Genomic DNA, 22976 nt, shown 5'->3' on the forward strand with positions numbered 1-22976 from the left:
CTTCCCATCTCCTAAGACTACTCCTAAGAAATTTATGTAATTTTTACATAATTCCATCTTCTTTTTTCTAACTATTATTCCATTACGTTATCTACAAATAATCTAAAAACAGTTTGTAAATGTCCTAGATGTTCTTTAATATCTTTACTAAATATTAATATATCATCTACATATTCTAGTACAAATCTTTTATATTCTCCGAATATACTATTCATTTTTCCTTGAAAAATCAGTGGAGGTGTCTTTAATCCGAATGGCATTACCAACCATTCAAAATGTCCTTCAGGACAAGTGAATGTCGTCCATTCTATCCTTTTTTCATGCATTTTTACCTACCAGTATCCGATTTACAATCAAATTTACTAAATATTTTATTTCCTGGTATTCTGTTTATCTGGTAGTTTGTATCCATCTGTTCTAGTATTATCATTAAGTCTTTTATAATTTATTACCATTCTAGCTTTTCCTCTTATTATATCTCTATGATTTCTTACCATAAAGGCTGCTGACTTATGTTTAGAAGTACATCTCCTTATTACCACTAAATTCATTAATTCCTTAATCTGAGTCTTGAAATCTTCTAAGTCTTGATTTGTAGCTTCTATTGAGGCTGTTTTTATTATGTATTCTGAGTTTATTATATCTAACTTACATACAATCTTATTATTTTCCCAATGTTTTACAGATTTTTCTCCTATTATTTCTATTTCATCTAGTATTTTTATTATGCTATCTAAATCTCTTTGATTTTTTTTATTATTCCTATTTTTTCTATTCCTGTTTTCAAATTATATAATTCTGTTTGTACGTCTATCAGAGTATAATCTTTTTCGAATATATTTACGTCTTCATTGTCTTCTAAAATAAATTTTTTGATTCTGTTTCTATTTTACAGCTTGTGTTATCATCTTTACAGTCTTCACAACACTTATCCTGTTGCAGGTCTACCTGGTCTGCGGTCTGGAGTTTTCTATTTCTTATTTTAGTTTCAGTTTTTACCGTTTGTACTGGTGTATGAGTAATATTTTTTAAGAAAATTACTCCATCTCTAGTGAGCAAACAACTACCAATATTATGTAACATAAAACTTAGTCCTAACACAAAGTCTACATTTATATTTAAGTCTCTTACCCATATTTTATCCATCTTGTAACTAGGCTTAAAGAATTCTGAGCATGTATTTACAAAGCTGATTTGTGATTTATCAGCATAATGTCTATATATATTATGTGTTCCATCCATTTGCATTGCTGCAATTGGTTTTTCTAGAGTTTTAATTAAATTTGGTGGAACTATCCTTTTATTTATTATATATTTTGTGCATCCCAAATCTACTAATGTCTCTATTTCATAATATATATACACAACACACACACACACACACCCTCTGTTCACTTTTACTTGTCCAGTATTCCAAAAATAGATTTTCACTTTTACTTGTCACTTTTAGCATATCAAAATAAGACAATTTATTTTTTCCTGTTTTACCCATAGTTTTAATTACTCACTTCAAATCATTTTTCAAATTCAATAATAAAAATATGGACTAATTAATATGGGTACATTGGTAAATTATGCACTTCATTTATTATTTCTTAAACAGCGTGAAAAATCCAAAGTGGACAAGTAAAAGTGAACGGAGGTGTATATATATATTAAAGCTAGGCAATAAGAGAGTAATGTGGCACCTCTCTTTGGTCAAGAAACATATTTATCTTTTTCTCCTTTTTTTTGACATTTTTACTTTTTTTTTTTCATTTATCTTATCTTATTAGTCAAGGATAAAAGTCACAATTATTAGTATTTATTATCCCAACTTTTCACTCTTTATTGAAAAACCAAACTCCTATACACGTACTAATTCTGATTCCATTGATATTCTCTATTAATGGTCCTTCAAAGCTCACATTAATTACAAAACAATTAAAATTAAATAAAAGTGCCAAGCAAGTCAAGTGACGCAGAAGATATATAAAGGGCAATTTGATTCATGAATTGTTTTACACAATGTTTTAGATAATATATATATCATTATGTGTTAGAAATTCTTTTTGTTCTATTTGTAGATGGTGTAGAGATGTAACCGGTGCCGAATTATCCCATCCTTTTCCTATGTCATTTTTTGCTCTCTTTTTCATCTAATTGTTATCTCTCTTTTTCATCTAATAGATTCAGGAAAATGCTATGTTCTAGCATCACTCTTTTAGCAGATTGTGTGTTCGGAGCATTATCTGCCCAACGACTAATGTAATGAGACAAAATAAATAGGTCATTCGTACCATGATTTTATTAGGATGAATAAGATCATATATAATTATTTGGAAATCTCTTCAGCTATATATATATATTGTCAACAGTGTTAAGTTGTATTCTTGAATGATAGGCCACAACTAAACCAGGTAAAAGGATAACCAGTACTTGTCATTTGTGAAGTATGTAAAGAGAAGTCTTCAAATCATGTCCTCTTGGTTGCAAGGTACATAAGTGCAATGGCCTCCCACATTTTCTATTTAATTTTCAATTTCTCCGTTATGTTTTCTTGATTAAAATTTGCTGCGTCTAATTTGACTTCTAATATTGTTGAATTGAGGATGCTCATAAAATTTACAATTGCGTACATTTGAAGGTATATTAGCTCACTGGTCATCGTTCTTACGTTTCCTCAATGGTCCATGATGTGATACATATGCACGCGATATTTTTGTATACTTAATTTAGCACATTTTTCTTCCTTAAAATTTTTAGTCTCTTAAACTTCAACGAAAATATGAATACAACAACAACTACACGTTGCCTCTTGATTTTATAGAATTGTTTAACTGCAATTAACTTAACCAGCGTTTAACTTCACCTCTAAAATGTTGAGAAGTGTTCTTCATACGAAAATAGTTAAATCTTTAATTTTGCTTTTCTATTTGATCTTTTTATATGTATATTTTCCTCACACATTAGATTTTTATTTTTTTGCATGCACTCTTACATTACATATATTTGTTATCTTTTATTTTTTGTATTACAAATTTTTATTTCATTTATATCAACTAAATATAGAAAAAGATGTCTTCGCCGGTTTAGTTAACGAGTATAAGAGTAACTGGGAGAACTTGCAAAAAGGTACTTTATATACTCAACTTGCCCTTCTTGAAGGATCTTAATTAGTACTTTTATTACCTACAATATTCAATTACACTGACATCCTGAACTAATCACCATCCAGAGGGCCGAGGGTATAATCGGATGGATAAAATTTATTCATCTTTAATTAGAGATCTCGATTTCAAATTGTAATATTAAAAAAATCAGGTAGGAAGTACTCCCCTTTAGATGGGCCTCACACGACACAAACTGAGATTAATTGGGCCAGCATTTCGGATCCGAAATGGTTTAGGAGTACTAATTATATTTTTGGAAAACAACACAAAATACCCATAAAAAGTAAAATATTTATCCGGCTATGTCCTCTCATAAATTCATTTTGTTTCTATCCAGTTCGGTCGAAACTATTTACCCGAGTACCTTCTTGCCCAAATCCTTCCTCCATGATACCATATTAGTATTTTTATATACCATGACGGTATCATGAAGGGCTGAGGAGTGTCTCATTGGAGGGCTGAAGCATTCCTCGATGATATCATATCTGTATGTTTATATACCATGATGGTATCATGGAGGACTGAGGAGTTTCTCATTGGAGAACTGAAGCATTCCTCCATGATACCATATCTATATGTTTATATACCATGATGATATCATGGAGGACTGAGGAGTGTCTCGTTGGAGAACTGAAGCATTTCTCCATGATACTATCTCAGCATATGTATATACCATGATGCACCATAGAGATTATTATTTTTAAAAGAAAAATGTGTTTTTTAAAAAAAATAAATGAACATGGTCCTCTATGATAGTTTGTCAGTATATTACATATAACATATGAGTTTCATAAGCGTTGATGAGTGTTTCTGAAGAAATGAGAGAAGTCCTTTATGATACCATCATGGTATATAGGATATACCATGTTGGTATCCTTGTCTTGGGGAATCCAGATAAATAATTTTGGGGTACGAAAGTAAGGGACATGGCCAAATAATTAGGTAATCAATCTCATTATGCACGACATTCTCTGTGCCCATCAAATGTGCCAATGACTGATAGGATCCTAATTGGAAACTCTAGAAATCAAAATAAACAAAATGCGGAAATTGAAAGTAAAATGAGAAGATAAGAGGATAGGAACTAGACCCACTTGATAATGAACTCTATAGGCAAATTTGGGTAAATTAAACCCAAACCCTCCTAGTTGGAATTCAATCAATGAACCTAAGCTATTTGAATTTCAAGGAAGACTCTAATTGATTTCACAAATGAACAATCCTATGTAAAATTCTATGGGAATGATTCAATTAGCAACTAAGAAATCACACTTAGTCAACCAAACAAACTATATTAAGCTATCACTAAACAGACTCTCAACTCACAAGTTTTTCATCAATCTTCAAGGTTAAATGTAAATGAAGACTAAGGGGTCTATTTATACTAAAGTCTATTACAACAAAGGTCCAAAAGTGGCCTTTACGGAAATAACCCCACATGAGGCCTTCAACCGTCACACACCCATTGACTTGCATTCATAGCCCCGAATTGCACCCCTAGCCTTGAATTGTGATCCTAACCAGGAGTTGCAACCTTTAGCCATGAATTGCACTTCTAGCCCTCTTGCGCTTCTAGCCACTTTGTGTAGTAGCCTCCATTCTTGTGGCTTCCCCTTCAATCCTTTCCCAAGCTATCTTCCACACGTCATAGGCTTCCCTATGTGGCTCGTGTGGGTCTCCCAAGGGTTCCAAAGCCTCTTGTTGTATCCACATTGCTTGTAAGGCTCGGGATTCCTTGACTTGACCTTGGATGGAAGTCTTGAATGAATTGTGCCTATCAATATCGTATCAGTGACAATCAGGATGAAAGTGTAGAAGATGACCCATGCCAAACTGATGAGACAGCTGAAAAACTGGTAAAAACAATTCAAATATTTCACAAGTATTTGGTTAGACCATCTACTATAAGATGCAGAGGAAACAATTCTGTGAAATTTTCACAGTACAAAGGTAGGAATTGGACTAGTATGACTTTGTGCTTGTCCAATTAGTCGCAAAGAAGAGCATAGATGACCATTTGAAACAAAACCTTCGCAATTATCAAATAATGTACAACATGAAGCTGAACCCCGAACAATGCGCGTTTGGTGTATCTTCGGGTAAATTCCAATTGGGAATTTTAAAACTGATAATTGCAATATGCTCAGAGCTTTACAGCTCGAAAACCTTTCGAAAGGCTATGGATCAATGATTTCTTTAGGGATCATACAAAAATTACTATGAAGCCAAGATCATTTTCATTTATTATGAAGATGAAAGATACATTACAGATGAACACAAAGTACCAGAAAAGGCAAACAACTACTCTTAAAGGACAACCTAGGACGGCGTCGAGGCTTATTCATTACTACACGTAGCCTAGTCCCCTATTTAGATCGGTACAAAGACTATTTGATCATCTTGAAGAAAATGACAAATTGGTGTACCGGGCTTAACATTGAGAGATACAAAGGGAAACGCTTTTGGGTTCCAAAAAGATGTATCTTTGTGGCACACTGATAATGCTTTCACTTTTGTTCCATCAGTACCCACCATAGATACCATAAATGTTTTTGTACTTCCTCCAACGTGACAATAATGTAGTGCATATGCATAGTTAAGCTTGTGGCATACCATGTTATCCCCATCAGCTATTTGTTGAACTTGTTCAATTGTGTATTGTTGGGATTCTTGAGTTTCCCCTTGTACCTCAGAAGTAATCGCCAGGATATTATTTGTCCCAAGCACGGATATCCCGAAATCTACCATAGACTCCAAAGAAGTTGCACAAGTTTTCTTCTCTTTATGTTTTACTTCAGGCTCTTCACAAAGTTTGATTGATTTCTCAATCGTTTGAGCATCCTTCGATTTACTATCTATTGAGAAATGGTTGAGAATCTCCGAGAATTTCTCCATCGAGAAGGGAATGGATTCCGCAAATCGTCGAGGCAAAAATGGTGCTTCATTTTTGTTTAAGAGTGAGGGATAGTTGATAATTGTACCTTTCTCCAAGTCCTTTTCCAATATGAAGTACTGATTCAAAGGACCATCAGTTACTTGTTTGATAGGGTTTTCCTTCTCTTGCACCTTTTTTAGCATAAGGCGTTCATATGCCGAGTTAATAGCATGATGCCAGCTAATGGCTATATATCCACTTAAACCATAGTAAACTTTCTCCTTAGTGTTGTCTTGTTTCATCTCAGGAAAAATGTTGTCTGTAAAATTACGATGACAATAAATTATAGTATAAACACATACGTACAATAAATTATTTTAGTGATGTTTCAATTACTTTTTGTGATCTTGACAAAAAAAAATTAAGTAAGCTGATTCCAAAGTGACATGCAGGAAATTATTAATTTCTCTTAATATGAGGTCTTAAATAATTAAGATGCATGTCTACTTGGAAATATCATGCTCTGCTTAGATTGGTAGTTTAATTGAGCAATATTGTTTGTTAGTTCTGTTTCAAACTGGATTAAATCTACAAACTCTCTTGACTGATCAATTGATTTTATAGCTCTTTAAAAATTTAGTATTTAGTATTATGTGTTTTCTTATAAAAATTATTTATTTTATAACATATAAAAGATCTGAAAATAACATTTTTTTTTTTTGCAGAATTTCTCTTATAAACAAATATAATTATAAATCACAATATGCATAAACACATCAGAAGACAAATTATGAATAGAACAAAAGTCTCTTAACATGTAATGTAAATATTATCAATGAGAATTCATAGAGCCGATCTCAATCGAAGGCTGACCGGATTGGGGAAGGAAATTTGTAATGACTTTGGGGATTGGAGTATTGGGCAACTTTACTTTCCAATAAACCTCCGGAGATATCCCTGCATGAGTACTTGCCACAAAAGCAAACTACATATATACATCAATAAAAGAAAATCTATCAGTATCACCCATGTAAACAATAAGCTTTCCATTTTCAAACGAGTAAATTTCATTAGATCAAACTTAAGCTTGAACTGTCATATTTTGGTGAGCTAAAAACTAATTAGAATAAATTATACTCAACCCCCTTAACCAGAGTTGGGAATTTAGTGGAATTTACTCTGATTTAATTTATCAAAGAGCATATAAGTTAAGTTGATTGAAGTGCTATGCATCAATATTTAACTTCTCGAGTATTCTTTTAGAATCAACAAATATGATAAATTTTCAGAATTAAAATAACTAGAAAAGGACCAAACTTAAATAAGTTGTGAATGATAAGACAAAAGCTATACAAAAATGCTACTCACCACTAAAATGGTAAAGACCAGCAACTTCATTCTGAATTTTTGCTATGATAGATATTGTAGAAATAGCTAAGCTTGGATGGAATTCCGAACAGAAACTGTCCTTTATTTATAGGCATAAAATGCACTACGTCCCACTTAGCGAAAAAAATTAAATTAATTTATATTTATATTAAAAATTTAAAATATGACTTGACTATTTATAAAATATGAGTAGATTACTTAATTATTGAGCAATACGTTTTGGATAATGTGACAATAAACAGATCTCGATAAATGAAGCAATTAAAGATTGTAATAATCCAAAAATATCTGCTTATCCAAACTATAATATACTAATTTGAAAAGAAAAAATTCTATTACAATTTTTTCGAAATTTTTTGTTTCTTCTAACGGATCTATATTATAATTCCAAAAATATAAAATCTCAAGTTTTTTATCTTGAAAAAACTTGTTTCCATGTGAAATAGCAACATCAAATGTCTCACAGAATTCTATTTTTGGGATAACTATATGAAGCTCACTGATCAGTAAAGTATTCAAGTCAGCTCGAGATCATAACCCATATCTTATATTCTATATAAATACTGTATAACTTAGATGACTTTGGCATACAAGTAACATTAGTGTTTCCATGTGAACTATTATTTATTTGGTAGCTGATCAAGGTATATATAATCTTCCATAATTAACTTCACGCAACCAAGCATTTGTTTGGTAACCCGCAACTGGATATTTTCTAAACGATTCTCATGTTATTCAATTATTTTGGAGTACTGTGATTGATTTAGACTGAGTTAAGGAATATTTTCTATGAATTGAAGTTGGATCACTTTGGGAAGTACTAATAGTGAAGGAGAACGTGAGGGGACTAATGGGAAATGCTTTAATTTTGGTCATACTCATGTTGTTTCAATTTATGTGATATAGTTTGACTGTCACCTAATTAAAAAAAGTTTGAAATTTTAAAACTTGTGATTGAAAATAAAACGTACTAGCTAGCATTTATATGACTATAAAACTTATTGCCTTAAACATGCAACAACATTAATATGTATATGAAAGCTTCTTATTAAGGTTAAAGTATGAAGTTATGTGGAAAATCTTTTTTGAACGTATTAAAAATAAAAGTATGTCATGTAAACTAAAATCGAAACATCAGAGCTTCCATAATGAATTTCTAACGTGATGATCCCATCCATTCAAAGCATTGATGATCGCATTCGTACAGCTTAAGGATCGTTTAAAAAGTATCAAGTTGAGTGTGGTGGAAAAATACTTGATTACCTGAAATTAATCGACATCTTATTTGAGTGTTTATGTTTATCCAAATATATGAGCGGCTTATATCCAGTATAAATATAAGAGATATATATTTTTGTATTTTAGTTCTAAGAAAAAAAATCTTTATTTAAAAAACAAAAGTCTCACCGAAAAATATTGCATGAGGATTACCGTTCTCATTCAATATGTAGAAGGGGTTGGAGGCTCCACGACCCAAAAAGAAAAAAAAATGAGGCTCACGTGGGCAGGGTCGTCTCAACAAGATTAGGGGCCTAAAGCCAAACTTCAGAGGGAGGCCCTAATTTTATTTTATTTTTAAAGAGAAAGATCGACATATATATTTTTACTTAAAGTCTACTTTTCTAGTTTTTTAAGATGAGAAGTCATCAATTATTATTTTATAATCGTCAAGCACAATGCAAAGTTGCTAAAAAAAAAAATTAATTCAAAAAATATTCAAATGACAATATAGCTAATCAATCACGCGACTAAAAAAATTTCTTCTCTTTGTTTCTTTTATAAATATTGTGCACTCCCTCTTGTCTCAATTTATGTGACACAATTTGGATTTCAATAGTCCAATTTCTTTATTTTATCGTGAATTCAGACATACAATCTTTAAGTTTTTAAAATAATAATTTACATATTTAGAAGTTACGTAAAAACACCATAAACTACGTAAACAAATTAGTATGAAACTTAATAAAAAAAAAATGAGGGCCCAAAGCCATTGCCTTAGTGGCTTGGGCCTCGGCCCTGCAAGTGGGCCACCTCGACGACGTGCCACACATTATTTTGTAGCAGTTAGTTGCATAATATTATGATAATATCACTCGACAAAATAAATAAAATGAAATTAGCGGTGAACTTTTCATTACTATATTTTTTGATAATTGATCACTAATCCGTTGTTAAATAAAATCACTAACGAATTTTACGGTTTAGCGACATATTTTATCTATCACTAATTTATGTTTTGTTAATGCTATTGTTTTGTTCCATATTATTTGTTGAAATAGATACGGTATTATCAAAATCCATTAATCCCATTATAGATATTCAAAGTTGAAAACTAATTATGTTGAATAGAATAATCGTTTTCAATCCAAACCAACAGATGGTTAAACTTAAAAAAAAAAAAAAAAAGGAGAGTTTGGTTTTTTTTTTGGGGGGGGGGGGGGGGGGGGGGGGTTGGTTATCAAACAGCATATATAAACACTTGAAATTGTAATTTCCGATAACGAAGAGCTGGAAATGAATAAAGATTTCGCCCTAAAAATATGGAATTAAAAAAGATGCTATTCGGATAAAAATTAAAAAATCGGAAGCAGCTACAATTTTCATTAAGAGTATTTTAAAATATAAAGAAACTAAACAAAAAAAAAATTTATATATATATGCTAAAGATAATTTGTACATTATATATACAGTATAATTTTTCGACAAAGAGAATTTGGGTGAAACCCTGGCGCCCCTTGGCTCCCCCCATGCTTTCGCACATGATGATGAAGCTTAACATACAACTTGTAATTAAGATCACATGATGATGAAGTTTAACATACAACTTGTAATTAAGATATCTTTAAAAACTCATTAAGGAATTAATATTTGGTATTCAAAGTCAAAGATATATAATAAGGGAGCGGGTCTGCTCACGATTTGCCCTTCAAATGGGCTGGGCAAAATTGTCCTATTTCGAATAGTTCAAGGGGCATAATTGGATCATTTTTCCTTGTTTTGGAGCAACTGTCGGTAAGATGGGTATTTTTAAGCTATTTTGCCAGTTAGAGGGCATATTTGAGCTAAAAACGTAACAACAAGGGCATTTTTAAAATGTAACGGAAAGTAAAACTGACCCATTATAAATAGTTTAAGGGTATATTTTCCTTTTACCCTAAAAATAATCTTCTCAATTAAACATGAAATGGATCAATGATCCATTGCTCCTGCTGATTTGTTATTCCGGTCATTTTCTAAAGCTTTTGTTCAAAAGATCTTTCAATTATTCAACTCCATGCTGGCTTTAGTTTCTGAAGTAATCTCCACCTACCAGAATCCTTGGTTCTAATGGGCCTAACATTTTCTACCAGATCTTGGCCCAAGTCATGTTATGCAGAAGTTTTAGCCCAATTTAGCTGGCCTGTGTTCTTTAATTATTTTAGCTTTGGTTTTCCTATTTTGCCCTCAACCTATAAAACAACCAATTGAACTTGACTTTTATATGCAACAACATACCAGTGAAATCCCACAAAGTGCCCAAAGTGGGGTCTACCTTCAGAGATAGAGAGTGTTTTCGATAGATCATCGGCATAAGGACAAACAAGTCAAAGCAGTGGAAAAAAAAAGGTAATAGAAACTTGACTTTTATATCCATATTAAAAATGGACAAACATGTTTAGATCCTGCTTAGGGTTGACTTTTATAAAAGGTCGACGATTGACCTAATTTTCTTTGTTTCGGGTGAAGATTTTGGTGGTGAAGAGTGAAGGCCCCGAAAAAGGTAAATTGGTGAAGAAAACTAGTGAAGAAGACCTTGAAAAATGTAAATTGGTGTGGCAATCAAATAATCTAGTGGAGGCATATTTTTTCACGATGCTCCCTGCGTCCCAAAATAAGTATCGTTGTAGTTCTTTTTCAAGTCGGAAAAATTAGCTTCATCAATCACGATTACAAGTCGCGATTGTCTATACAAATTTTGTTGATCGAATAAAAATTAAAGAATAGTATTAAAAAGTTATTGACTCGCATAAATCGAAAAATCAAAAGTGAAAGACCGAAGAATGCCGAATTTAGTTGGTAGTAATTCTTTCACTTAGCAGTTGCAATGCTGATGATACTGTAAAGATTTGAGGCGTTCTTCATTTTCTCTCTTTTGTTCTAAATGCATAAATGGACTTTGTAATAAAACTACTGAATAATTTGTCCATATATTAAAATTATAGGAAAAACATTTTCTATCTCTCAAGGTAGGGATAAGGATTGCGTACAATCTACCCTCCCCAAAATCCAATTGTGAGATTCATTGGGTATTATGTTGTTGTGTAGTATAAAAAAGTTTGACATAGATGAGGGATTGAAAATGTCAAGGGCAAAATAAACATTTTATAAGAAAGAAGGGAGGAAAATGTTTATAATTCAAAATTGACGGGGATTTGATTTTTAAAAGTAAAATTAAGGGCGAAAACAGTTTCATCCATCAAGAATATGATACTACTTCGTATATTACTAGACAGGGAAGCAAGGGACAAGTGCTAATCGAATGATTATTATTGTACGATACTAACAAAAATAATACTCCATCTTTTATTTGAACTCAAAATGTCAGTGTCCATTGAAGACATCCCTATATATTTGGGGTGAAAATATTTTTTCTCCTCCACTATAAAATTCTACTATTTTGATAGAATTTTACTAAGTTATTTATTATAACCAAATACTAGTAGAATTGGAAAAAGAACATGGAAACCAACACAAATAGAGAGAGACCTAATTAGATATAGAGTATTATTCCTTTTATGACAATAAATAATTATTAATTGATGTACTAGCTAGGTTAATTTCCTCTTGTTTTCTCTTTCGGAGAGACTAAAGAGAGGCATAGCTTGAGGCTTCTGTGTAGCACGGACATGGAAGGATCCCTCGATGAATTGGCAATTACTACCACAAAAAAAGCGGCCGTCCTCGCCCTATCAAGATAAGGGCGCAACAAAAAGTATTCAAAAAAGATGCCGAAGAACGGAGGAGAAGCACGGTTTTGCAGATGATATAGTATTCGAGATACTGACATGGCTGCCAGCTAAATGTCTCATGCGATTCAGGTGTGTTTCTAAAGCTTGGAACAGGTTGACACGACATGATTCCAACTTTGTCAAGTCGCACAGTGCTCGTTCTCAAGCCCGTCCCTCAGCTACCTGCCTCTTATTTGAAATACAAATATACCATGGTGCACTTGTTGAAAGCACTTCTAATTCCCCAACACGGTTAGAAGGATTATATTTACAATTTGTGCGTCCTCATTCTCATCTCAACACAAGGGATTACTTTATTCGCTCAAATCATTGCAATGGCCTTGTTTGTCTCTTTAGCCGTAAAGATAAGCAAGTTTACTTGTATAATGTCACCACATGGGAGATAAAGGTTTTGCCATTCTCTGTGAGCAGTCCAAAAGGATGCCTTCCTCAGTTGTTTTTGGGATTTGATCTAAATACGGAGAAATATAAATTTCTTCATGTTGTTCGCTATGAGAACAAACAACATGAGATTGAGATTCTAACTCTAGGAACCAATTCTTGGAGAAGAATCGACGAAAAGTGTCAAAATTATAACTTCGCTTTACAGTATTCTATGGATTGTATCTTCCTCAATGGGATGCTTTATTGGACTCGTAATCCAGATACTATCACCTACTTCAACTTCAGAGAGGAGAAATTTGGAACTGTTTCAATCCCACAAAGCTGCTATTTAATAGAAATGGATAAAATGCAAACTGCACTGCGGGGAAAGCTTGTTGTGTACTGTCATTTTGGAATTAATGAAGGATGTGATTTGGCATACAATGAAGTCAACAAAGTTTTTATGAAATTTAATAATCCCGATTTGGAGAAGAAGAAGGTTGTCTTGCTTGAAGCAGAAAACATTAATGAGATAACATATTATGCAAACTTAGTTTTAGCAACAACGAGCTTTATTAGCGCCTCAACTTTCTTTGGTATTCCCAAATCATACTCGGTTAGAAGGGGTTAGCATTTTCGTTGAGAACATCATCCCATTAACATTTATTGAGGCTTAGTTTTTTTTTTTTAAAATTAGCAAGTACCAAGAAGGCCAGTGTGGGGATCGAGGATTAAATTAGAAGGTTAGTAGATAGCCAAGTGTTCTCCTCATTAGTAGTGTTAGTTAGTAATCACAATGTTTATTTTCTTCGATGTATATTATTATTTGTTGCACCATTTGCTTTTTATCTTGATATGTTGTTGACATATTTTTCTTGATGCTTCTAATTCTTCTTTCTGTTGAGTCAGGGATCAATCGGAAAAAACCTTCTCTACCCCACAAAGGTAGGGTAAAATTTGTCTATATTCTATCCTCTCCGTACCCAACATGTGTGACTACACTAGATATGTTGTTGTTTTTATTAGCAAGTACCAAGAAAGTACAACAAAGATACCAAAAAGAAGCACCACAATATTTTAGTCACATATCATGTCTCAAGCTTTTCAATCCTTAAGTAGGCGTCTGAACATGCGATTTGAAATCATGGTTTGAAACCATGAGATGAAATAAGCGTTTGGACATGCAATTTCATCTCATGATTTTCAGAAGTAGAAGATATATATCTATTATTTTGTTTGAGTTTGTAGCAAAAAAGTAATCAGTTGGAACCAAAGTAATAAGAAGATAATGATTTATTTATTTTTTTGTGATAGAAGATCTAATTTTAGAAAGAATCAAAACTAAAGCTGAGGCCTGATATTATTAGATGTGAAGCAAGCTTCTCAATCATGTGAAAATGCAACTCTAACCAGAATAAGAAATAATGACAGCAATTACACTTTTTATCTATATCTACGCAGCAAATATTTGTCTAAACTCTTTCTCCTCCAAACTCATAAGAGAAAAATTGAGAATTTGTTCCATTTCTGGTTTTAAATTAAACATTATGTTTACCAACTTACGAATTGTGCATTGTTATTAATTTTTAGTTTTGACCAGCTTTTTATTCTGCACTGATATACATTAGATTAAACTTATCAGCACAGCAAGCAAGGTACATGGTTTAAAACAAGAAATACATAGCATAGCATCGCATAGCAGCACACTACTAGAAAAAAAAAAAGTTTTTCCCACCGACATTCAGTGAGAAATTTGTGCTATAAAATATTATTTTCCCACCTCATTCCCACCGAACCAGTTCACTGGAAAAATGTTTGGTAGGAAATAGGTTCCCATTGAAACCTTGGAAACTTCCTAATTTTTTCTTGGAAAACACTACTATTTAGGTTTTTCCCACTGGATGCCACAGAACATTTTTCAATGGAAAATCAATGGGAAAATAGAGATTTTTTAGTAGTGGCATGTGCTTCTATATATAGATTAATAACCTCAGAATACTCGGAACATCTCGAGATTGTTTCCTCAGAATACACAAGGAACACAAGGAAGAATATATTACCCAGAAAAGGAAGAAAAAAAAAAGAATCAGAAAAAAGTATAGCTATGAACACATGCAGTTCAATAGGAAGTGATAAACGTATGTGATATACACACTCTGAACTGATTTTGGACGTGGAGAAGACACAAAAATGGTTGATTTGAGGCCATGCTATAGTTGCCTCATCTCAAAAGAAATTCGCTTCTTATTTCCATAGCTTTGCAACAGATGGACATTGAGGCCATCGCACTATCAACGTGTTTCCCTAAATTAATCTGCACGGCGAGATAGCCTGTGAAAGATCGAGACCGGAAGTTTGTGTAGTGCTTGTGTCAACGAATCCAGTAACTTGAGTAAAAAGCAAATGAATGATCAAGGGTCAATCAAACTTACACATTTATATTAGATGTCTTAACTTGACATGAATCAAAGGAAAATCTTGTAGACAATTAAATTCGGGTCGAGAAAATAATACTTAATTAAGACAGGAAAAGTATGGCAACAATCCTTCAATTTGATTTCAAATATGAGTGTTACAATCTCTATGATTCCTCTGATTCTTCTTTACAAATATAAATCCAAGGGTTTTTGAGCTTGATCTTGAACTTGATGAATTTGATCTTGAATTGTACTTGAATTCAAGAGCCTTTGAGCTTGATCTTGAATTTGGTGGTCTTGATCTTAACTTGTATTTGAATTCAAAGGCCAGAAGCTTGATCTTGATTATGGATTTGATTTTGACTTGGACTTATTCTTCATTGACTTTGATCTTGAACGCCTCTATGATTTGTCTTCGTTCTTGATCTTTGGGTATTTGTTGTAGAGGAGTGCTGAATGATTGCAGCTTGTAGAAAACTTGTACTGTTTGATCCACGAGCTCCCTCTGACTTGTTGTTTTAATTCTGGTCCCTTTTCTGAATTATGAGACCCCTACTTATAGTTGTAGGATGGAGGAGTTGTGATAAGGATGAACTCCTTTCGACCAATTAAATTGAAGCTGACATGACAATATTTAATTAGTCGGAACATGTCACTTGTACACGTGGCACATTTTTATCTGTCTTTGATATGACTAGGCATGCAATATCATTTTGACATGTGGCATGATCCTATTGGCTCCTTCATTTGACTTGGCGGGCCTCTAGGATGATAACATCTTGGGCTTAACAAAATGAGCTCGTCATTTATAGCTCAATTAAATGGGCTAGCCTGCAATTGGACCATTTTAATTAAGTCCATACTTATTGGACTTTAATTAATTTAATAATTTTAAGGAATAATTACTTGGCATAGCTACTTCTAAAAGGTAATTATTGACAATAACTACCTTTTAATTTATTTATATTTAGTAGCTATAGTGATTTTGTAAATTATCATTTGTAGTTATACCTAAATACACAAGCTTTTGTGGCTGGAAGGGTTATTGGATGTGGCTCTGCCCCTGCCCGCCCAGGTTCGAACCCCAGTGTGTCTGAGTGTAATGTATATGAAGTCAAATACATTTAGATACAAGACAAGAAACTCAAATACATATGAGATACAAGAGCCAAATACGTATGAGATACATTCAAATAAAGTTCAAATGCATGTGACATAGTATATCAGATACAATTGAACACTGTCAAATACACACGAATACACAAAAGGTAGCTACGAATGGTAAGAAGGGACAATAAGATACTTATTTATCTAAGTTTACCTAATTTTAATCCAATCATAGCCCACAATTATTTGGACTCAGGGGCGGATGTACCAAGAGCCCAGGGTGTTCACCCTGGACAAAAAAATACAGTGTATATTTAGGGTAAATTTTATGTGTTTATGTATATATATTAACTTTTGAACATCCTGAACATATATTACAGTGTATATTTAGCTGTTGAAATTGACGGAACTAAGCATATTGAAATAGATCGACAATCAGCTAGCTTATGTGTTTACTGAAAGCACTTCGCAACACAAGTTAGTTGCAAGTTGGGCATGTGTAATAATACTTCGTATATTACTCCTACTAGAGAAGGAAGCTAGGGACAAGTTCAAAACGAGTGATTGTTATTGTACGATACTAATAAAAATAAGTACATGTTTTATTTGAACTCAAATTGTCAATTTCCATTGAAGATATCCTGTTTAGGGGTTAAAATAATTTTCTCCTCCACTATAAATTCCTACTATTTTTAGAGAATTTTACTAAGTTACTACTATTAGTATAACCAAATATTAGGAGTAGTAGAATTGGAAAAAGAACATGGAAACCAACACAAATACGGAGAGACCTAATTTGATATGGAGTATTATTTCTTTTCATGGCAATACAATAATTAATTAATATACTAGCTAGGTTATTTTCCTCTTGTTTTCTCTTTCGAAGAGACAGACTAAAGAGAGGCATAGCTTGAGGCTTCTATGTAGCACGGACATGGAAGGATCCCTCGATGAATTGGCAATTACTACCACAAAAAAGCGGCGGCCCTCGCCCTTTCAAGATAAGGGGGCAACAAAAAGTATTCAAAAAAGATGCCGGAGGACGGAGGAGAAGCACGGTTTTGCAGATGATATAGTATTCGAGATACTAACATGGCTTCCAGCTAAATCTCTCATGCGATTCAGGTGTGTTTCTAAAGCTTGGAACAGGTTGACACAACATGATTCCAACTTTGTCAAGTCGCATAGTGCTCGTTCTCAAGCCCGTCCCTCAGCCACTCGCCTCTTATTTGAAATACGAATATGCCGCGGTGCACTTGTTGAAAGCACTTCTAATTCCCCAACACGGTTAGAAGGATTATCTTTACAACTTGTGCGTCCTCATCCTTGTCTCAATATAAGGTATTGCTTTATTAGGTCAAATCATTGCAATGGCCTTGTTTGTCTCTTTAACCTTAAAGATAAGCAAGTTTACTTGCATAATGTCACCACAAGGGAGATAAAGGTTTTGCCGTTCTCTGTGAGCAGTCCGATAGAATTGTTTCCTTGGTTGTTTTTGGGATTTGATCTAAATACAGAGAAATACAAATTGCTTCATATTGTTCGCTATGGCAACAAACAACAGAAGATCGAGATTCTTACTCTAGGAACCAACTCCTGGAGAAGAATCGATAACAAGTGTGCAGAGAACTCATATTCAACATGTTCTTATGAGGATTGTATTTTCCTCAATGGGGTAATTTATTGGATTGAATTTGGGTACACAACTATCACTTACTTCAACTTCAGAGAGGAGGAATTTGGAACTATTTCAATCCCACAAAGTTGCTGCTGCTATTCAATAAAAATGGATAAAATGCAAACTGCACTGCGGGGAAAGCTTGTTGTGATTTGTCGTCTTTTGGTAATGAATGAAACGTGTGATTTTGTATACAATGAGGTCAACAAGGTTTTTATGAAATTTAATAATCCCGATTTGGAGAAGAAGAAGGTTGTCTTGCTTGAAGAAGAAAACATTAACGAGATAACATATTGTCAAAACTTAATTTTAGCAACAACGAGCTTTATTAGCGCCTCAACTTCTTTGGTGGTATTCTCAAATCGTTTTCGGTTAGAACGGGTTAGCACTTTTGTTGAGAACATCATCCCATTAACATTTATTGAGGTTTAGTTTTTTTGTCGAGGATTAAGTTAGAAGGTTAGTAGGTAGCTGAGTGTTCTCCTTATTAGTAGTGTTAGTTAGTAATCGCTACGTTTAATTTCTTTGATGTGTATTATTATTTGTTGCATCATTTGCTTTTTATGTTGATATGTTGTTGTCGTATTTTTCTTGATATCATGCTTCAAATTCTTCTTTTCTTTTGAGCCAGGGATCTATCGGAAGCACCCTCTCTACCCCCACAAAGGTAGGGGTAAGATTTGTGTAAATTCCTTCTCATACTCCACTTGTGAGACTACAGTAGGTATGTTGTTGTTTTTATTAGCAAGTACCAAGAAAGTACAGCAAAGATACCAAAAAGAACCACCACAATATTTTAGTCACATCTCATGTCTCGAGCTTTTCAATCCTTAAATCTCTGTCTACTGACCCCTAATAGATTGAATTGTTTGGGATTCAGAAGTGGAAGATATATATCATTTTATTGTGTTTGAGTTTGTAGCGACAAAGTAGTCAGTTGGAACCAAAGTAAATAAGATAATAATGGATTTTTTTTTTTCGTGGTGGAAGATCTAATTGTAGAAAGAATGAAAACTAAAGCTGAGGCCTGAACAGATGATGAAATTGAAGCAGAAAGACTTGAAAGAGGGATCAAGAGCTCCATTCTTAAATTAGTAACGAAAAGAGAAAAGGTTAAAGATGGAATGTTTCAGAATTTTGGGACTGATTACTTAGGGCAACTAATGAAGCTTTTGCACGAACAGGACACAAACAAGAGTATCACGATAGATCAAATGATCGATGAGGTCAAGGCATTGTATGGTGCTGGACATCTTACAACTACAAGCTTACTTGGCTGGTCTGTTTTTCTCTTAGCACTCCATCCTGAATGGCAAGAAAAAGCCAGAAAAGAAGTGTTTGCATTCTGTGGTCTTAAAAACCCAACTTCTGATGCAAATCGCAAGACTAAGAACAGTAAGCAACGCTCTCAGTATTGAATTACGTGGTCATCTCATCTAAAAGATTAAGCTATTAGAAAGAGTATACTTTTATTTGCTTAATACTCCCTCTGTCCCTCATGTGGCATCATTTAACTAAGCACAAAGTTTAAGAAAGAGATAAAACACTTGAAAATTTGTGGTCTAAAACAAACCATAGACATTTGTATGACTATGAATCATTTCATTAAGCGTAAAAATAACTTTTTTAAAGTTATATTGTTTCTAATTATAAAAAGGTGACATTCTTTTGGGACAGATTAAAAAGGAAAGTGTGCCACAAAAATTGAGATGGAGGGAGTAATATCTTCGACACACCCCTTCAAGTGTTGGCTTGATTCTTTTTGATGTACTAAGCGTGTGCAAATTCTATTTGATAATCCGTAGGTGTGAGACTCGAACACAATACCTCTGCCTGCTCTGATATGAATTGTATGACCATCTCATCTAAAAATTTACATTGTTAGTGAGAGCACACTTTTATTTATTATATCTTCAATCGTTTCCATTTTTTGTTTCTTGCTGATGAACATGATACTTAATGAATGTATGAGATTGTATCCTCCGATTATTACGGTGACAAGGAAAAGAAGTTAGGCTAGGGAACATGACTCTTCCTGCTAACATGACAAAATTCTTTTATTCTTTTGAGCCGGGGGTCTATCGGAAGCACCGTCTCTACCCCCACAAACAGTGGCGGACCTAGAGTTTTACGCCAGTGGGTTCAGTAAAATGACTTTAAATGGCAAGTGAACTTTGTCCAATATTCTCTTTTTTTGGGCAGCCGAGGTTTGTGGGGGGGGGGGGGGGGGGGGGGGGGGTCCTAATGCTACCACAAAATGAATAATGCGTTCCTTTTTTCTTTTTCTTTTTTCTCTAGAAACATTTGGGAAGGAAATTTAAAACGTTTAACAAAGATCTATTACTTTAACTAAAATAAAATTATTCAAAATAATAGCGTTGTTTCAACAAATTGAATCATTTATCCAAATTAGAAATCTTTTAAATTCTAAGAAATTCGATAAAATCTAAAATCTTTTTCTTATTAAAAAGAATAAAGTTGTTTATTTACAAACAAAAGGACAAAATTAAGGAAATATAGTCATATAACTTAAATTAACCAATACTACAAGTTATAAGAGAAGAGAGCTTATAAAGTAAACTAACAAATTCAATAAAATATGAATACACAATTTAGAGTTAACAATTATTATATGTTTTCATGATTGCACTTGCATATTTTAGATAAAATAGTATTCCCGTCATTTCAATTTATGTGAACCTATTTGATTGGGCAAAGAAGATTTTTGAACTTGTGGTGTAAAATGAGGCACATGTATTTTATCTGGCTATAATTTATTACATAAAGGTTAACTGTTTCGAAATATGGAAAAAAGTCATTCTTTTTTACACAGACTGAAAAGGAAATAGGTTCACATAAATTGAAATACAGGGACTATACGATTTCTCTTTGTAGAATTTTTTTATATTTTGAAGTGATATTGACAGTAGAATAATCCTATGAAATTTGAGTAAAGAGATCAAATGTAAAATAAAATAAAAAGATCATTATCATTGGGAAAAAAGAAAAAGAAAAACAAGAAGGAAGAAGAGGAATAAACTAGCAGGTGAAAGAACGAAAAAAAAAAGAAAAAAAACAAGAAGGAAGAAGAAGAATAAACGAAACTCCACCAACAATTGAACCCACTGACCATCCATCCACGAGATTATTTTGTTCTTTAGTGGATTCAAATCCTTCATATATTAGAATTTATAGAATTTAACCTATAGAAAACACCGGAATTTGTCGGCGAAGTGGGTTCATTTGATCCCACTTGACCCTACGTGGATCCGCCCCTGCCCACAAATATGGAAGGAACCCTCAATGAATTCGCAATTACTGCCACAAAAAAGTGGCCGCCCTCGCCCTTTCAAGATAAGGGCGCAACAGAGTGTATTCAGTGCCAGAGGACGGAGGAGAAACATGGTTTTGTAGATGACATAGTATTCGAGATACTAACACGGCTTCTAGCTAAATCTCTCATGCGATTCAAGTGTGTTTCTAAAGCTTGGAACAGTTTGATACGACAGGATTCCAACTTTTTCAAGTGGCACAATGCTCGTTCTCAAGCCCGTCCCTCAGCCACCCGCCTCTTATTTGAAATTGTAATAGACTATCGTGCAGTTGTAGAAAGCACTTCTAATTTCTCAACACAACTAGAAGGATTATCTTTACAACTCATGGATCCTCATCATTATTTCGGCTCAAGAGAGATTTTTATTTGCTCAAATCATTGCAATGGCCTCGTTTGTCTCTATAGCTATTTAGATACTCAAGTTTACTTGTATAACACCACCACAAGGGAGATAAAAGCTTTGCCATTCTCGCTGAGCAATCCGAAAGGATTGAGTCCTAGGTTGTTTTTGGGATTTGATCTGAATACGGAGAAATACAAATTGCTTCATGTTAATAAACAACATAAGATCGAGATTCTAACTCTAGGAACCAATTCTTGGATAAGAATCGACGAAAAGTGTCAAAACTACTCCCGTATATGTTATTCTGACTATTGTATCTTCCTCAATGGGATGCTTTATTGGATTGATGATATACCAGATACCATCACCTACTTCAACTTCATAGAGGAAAAGTTTGGAACTATTTCACTCCCACAATGGAATTGTTTCCATATACTGAATAAAATGCAAATTGCATTGTCGGGAAAGCTGGTTATTTATCAGTTGGGAATTAATCAAGAGTGCTATTTTGTATACCATGAGGTCAACAAGTTTTTTGTGGAATCTTATATTCCCGATTTGGAGAATAAGGTTGTCTTGCTTGAAGCAGAAAACATTGACAAGATAACACATTATCCAAAGTAATTTTAGCAACATCGAGCTTTATTAGCGCCTCAACGTCTTTGGTGTTCCCAGATCATTTTAAGTTAAGACATGTTAGCAGTTTTGTTGAGAACATTATCCCATTAACATTTATTGAAGTTTAGTTTCGTGTTTTTTTTTTCTTTTATTTAGATCAGGTACAGTAAATTTCATTAGCTAGTCATTTTATTTTGTTTGAGTTTGCAGCAAAGAAGTAGTCAGCTTACCAGAATCAAAGTAAATAAGATAATAATGGTATTTTTCGAAGTATACATTATGTTTACCAACTTATGGATTATACATTGTTATTAAGTTTTAGTTTTGACCAGCAGTCTGTATGGTGCTTGTGTCAACTAATCCAGCAACCTGAGTTAAAGCAAATGAATGATCAAGGGTCATTTAAAATTACACATTGATATTAGATGTCTTGCCTAACTTGACATCAATCTTAGGAAAAGTTGTTGAAATTGACGAAACAAAGCACATTGAAATTGGCTAGCTGATGTATTTACCGAAGCGCTTAACAACAGGACTATCACAATTGGGCATGTGTAATATTGTATGCACAACTTGAGGGAAGGTGTTGACTGGATTATAAGGATGATTCTTAAGTCTTAGTATAGGAGCATAGTTCCTAAACTTTAGAGATAATATCCATTGCCTTTATTGTATAAATTTCCTAGTTAGG

The 22976-nt window shown here is 33.4% G+C and overlaps 4 protein-coding genes across 4 annotated transcripts; 3 read left to right on the forward strand and 1 right to left on the reverse strand.

Moving 5' to 3' along the window:
- Positions 1 to 5366: 5366 nt before the first annotated feature.
- On the reverse strand, positions 5367 to 7478 carry LOC132642835 (BURP domain protein RD22-like). The gene is made up of 3 exons (XM_060359859.1): positions 7396 to 7478; positions 6901 to 7012; positions 5367 to 6346 (listed from the first exon to the last, which is right to left on the reverse strand). Exons 1-3 carry the CDS (start codon positions 7423 to 7425, stop codon positions 5523 to 5525), a joined length of 966 nt encoding a protein of 321 aa, XP_060215842.1. The 5' UTR covers positions 7426 to 7478; the 3' UTR covers positions 5367 to 5522.
- A 4840-nt stretch (positions 7479 to 12318) lies between these two features.
- LOC132639922 (F-box protein At2g07140-like) lies at positions 12319 to 13419 on the forward strand. The gene has a single exon (XM_060356306.1). It carries the CDS (start codon positions 12319 to 12321, stop codon positions 13417 to 13419), a length of 1101 nt encoding a protein of 366 aa, XP_060212289.1.
- A 3827-nt stretch (positions 13420 to 17246) lies between these two features.
- Positions 17247 to 19408, forward strand: LOC132639923 (F-box only protein 8-like). The gene is made up of 2 exons (XM_060356307.1): positions 17247 to 18371; positions 19175 to 19408. Exons 1-2 carry the CDS (start codon positions 17247 to 17249, stop codon positions 19406 to 19408), a joined length of 1359 nt encoding a protein of 452 aa, XP_060212290.1.
- Positions 19409 to 20707: 1299 nt separating this feature from the next.
- LOC132642836 (putative F-box protein At1g50870) lies at positions 20708 to 22423 on the forward strand. The gene has a single exon (XM_060359861.1). The coding sequence runs from the start codon at positions 21278 to 21280 to the stop codon at positions 22289 to 22291; it is 1014 nt and encodes a 337-aa protein (XP_060215844.1). The 5' UTR covers positions 20708 to 21277; the 3' UTR covers positions 22292 to 22423.
- Positions 22424 to 22976: the final 553 nt, after the last annotated feature.

This window comes from Lycium barbarum, chromosome 5 (genome assembly GCF_019175385.1).
Source record: "Lycium barbarum isolate Lr01 chromosome 5, ASM1917538v2, whole genome shotgun sequence".
Lineage (NCBI taxonomy): Eukaryota > Viridiplantae > Streptophyta > Magnoliopsida > Solanales > Solanaceae > Lycium > Lycium barbarum.

Bases quoted from the DNA above. Each gene is read 5' to 3' on its own strand.
- LOC132642835 (XM_060359859.1), bottom strand. From the start codon at position 7,425: ATGAAGTTGCTGGTCTTTACCATTTTAGTG. The intron at 7,013-7,395 runs GTGAGTAGCATT...GTATATATGTAG, and splicing joins TGGTCTTTACCATTTTAGTG to TTTGCTTTTGTGGCAAGTAC. The intron at 6,347-6,900 runs GTCAGCCTTCGA...GTAATTTTACAG, and splicing joins AAATTTCCTTCCCCAATCCG to ACAACATTTTTCCTGAGATG.
- LOC132639922 (XM_060356306.1), top strand. From the start codon at position 12,319: ATGAATTGGCAATTACTACCACAAAAAAAGCGGCCGTCCTCGCCCTAT.
- LOC132639923 (XM_060356307.1), top strand. From the start codon at position 17,247: ATGGAAGGATCCCTCGATGAATTGGCAATTACTACCACAAAAAAGCGG. The intron at 18,372-19,174 runs GTTAGCACTTTT...TTGCACGAACAG, and splicing joins ATCGTTTTCGGTTAGAACGG to GACACAAACAAGAGTATCAC.
- LOC132642836 (XM_060359861.1), top strand. From the start codon at position 21,278: ATGGAAGGAACCCTCAATGAATTCGCAATTACTGCCACAAAAAAGTGG.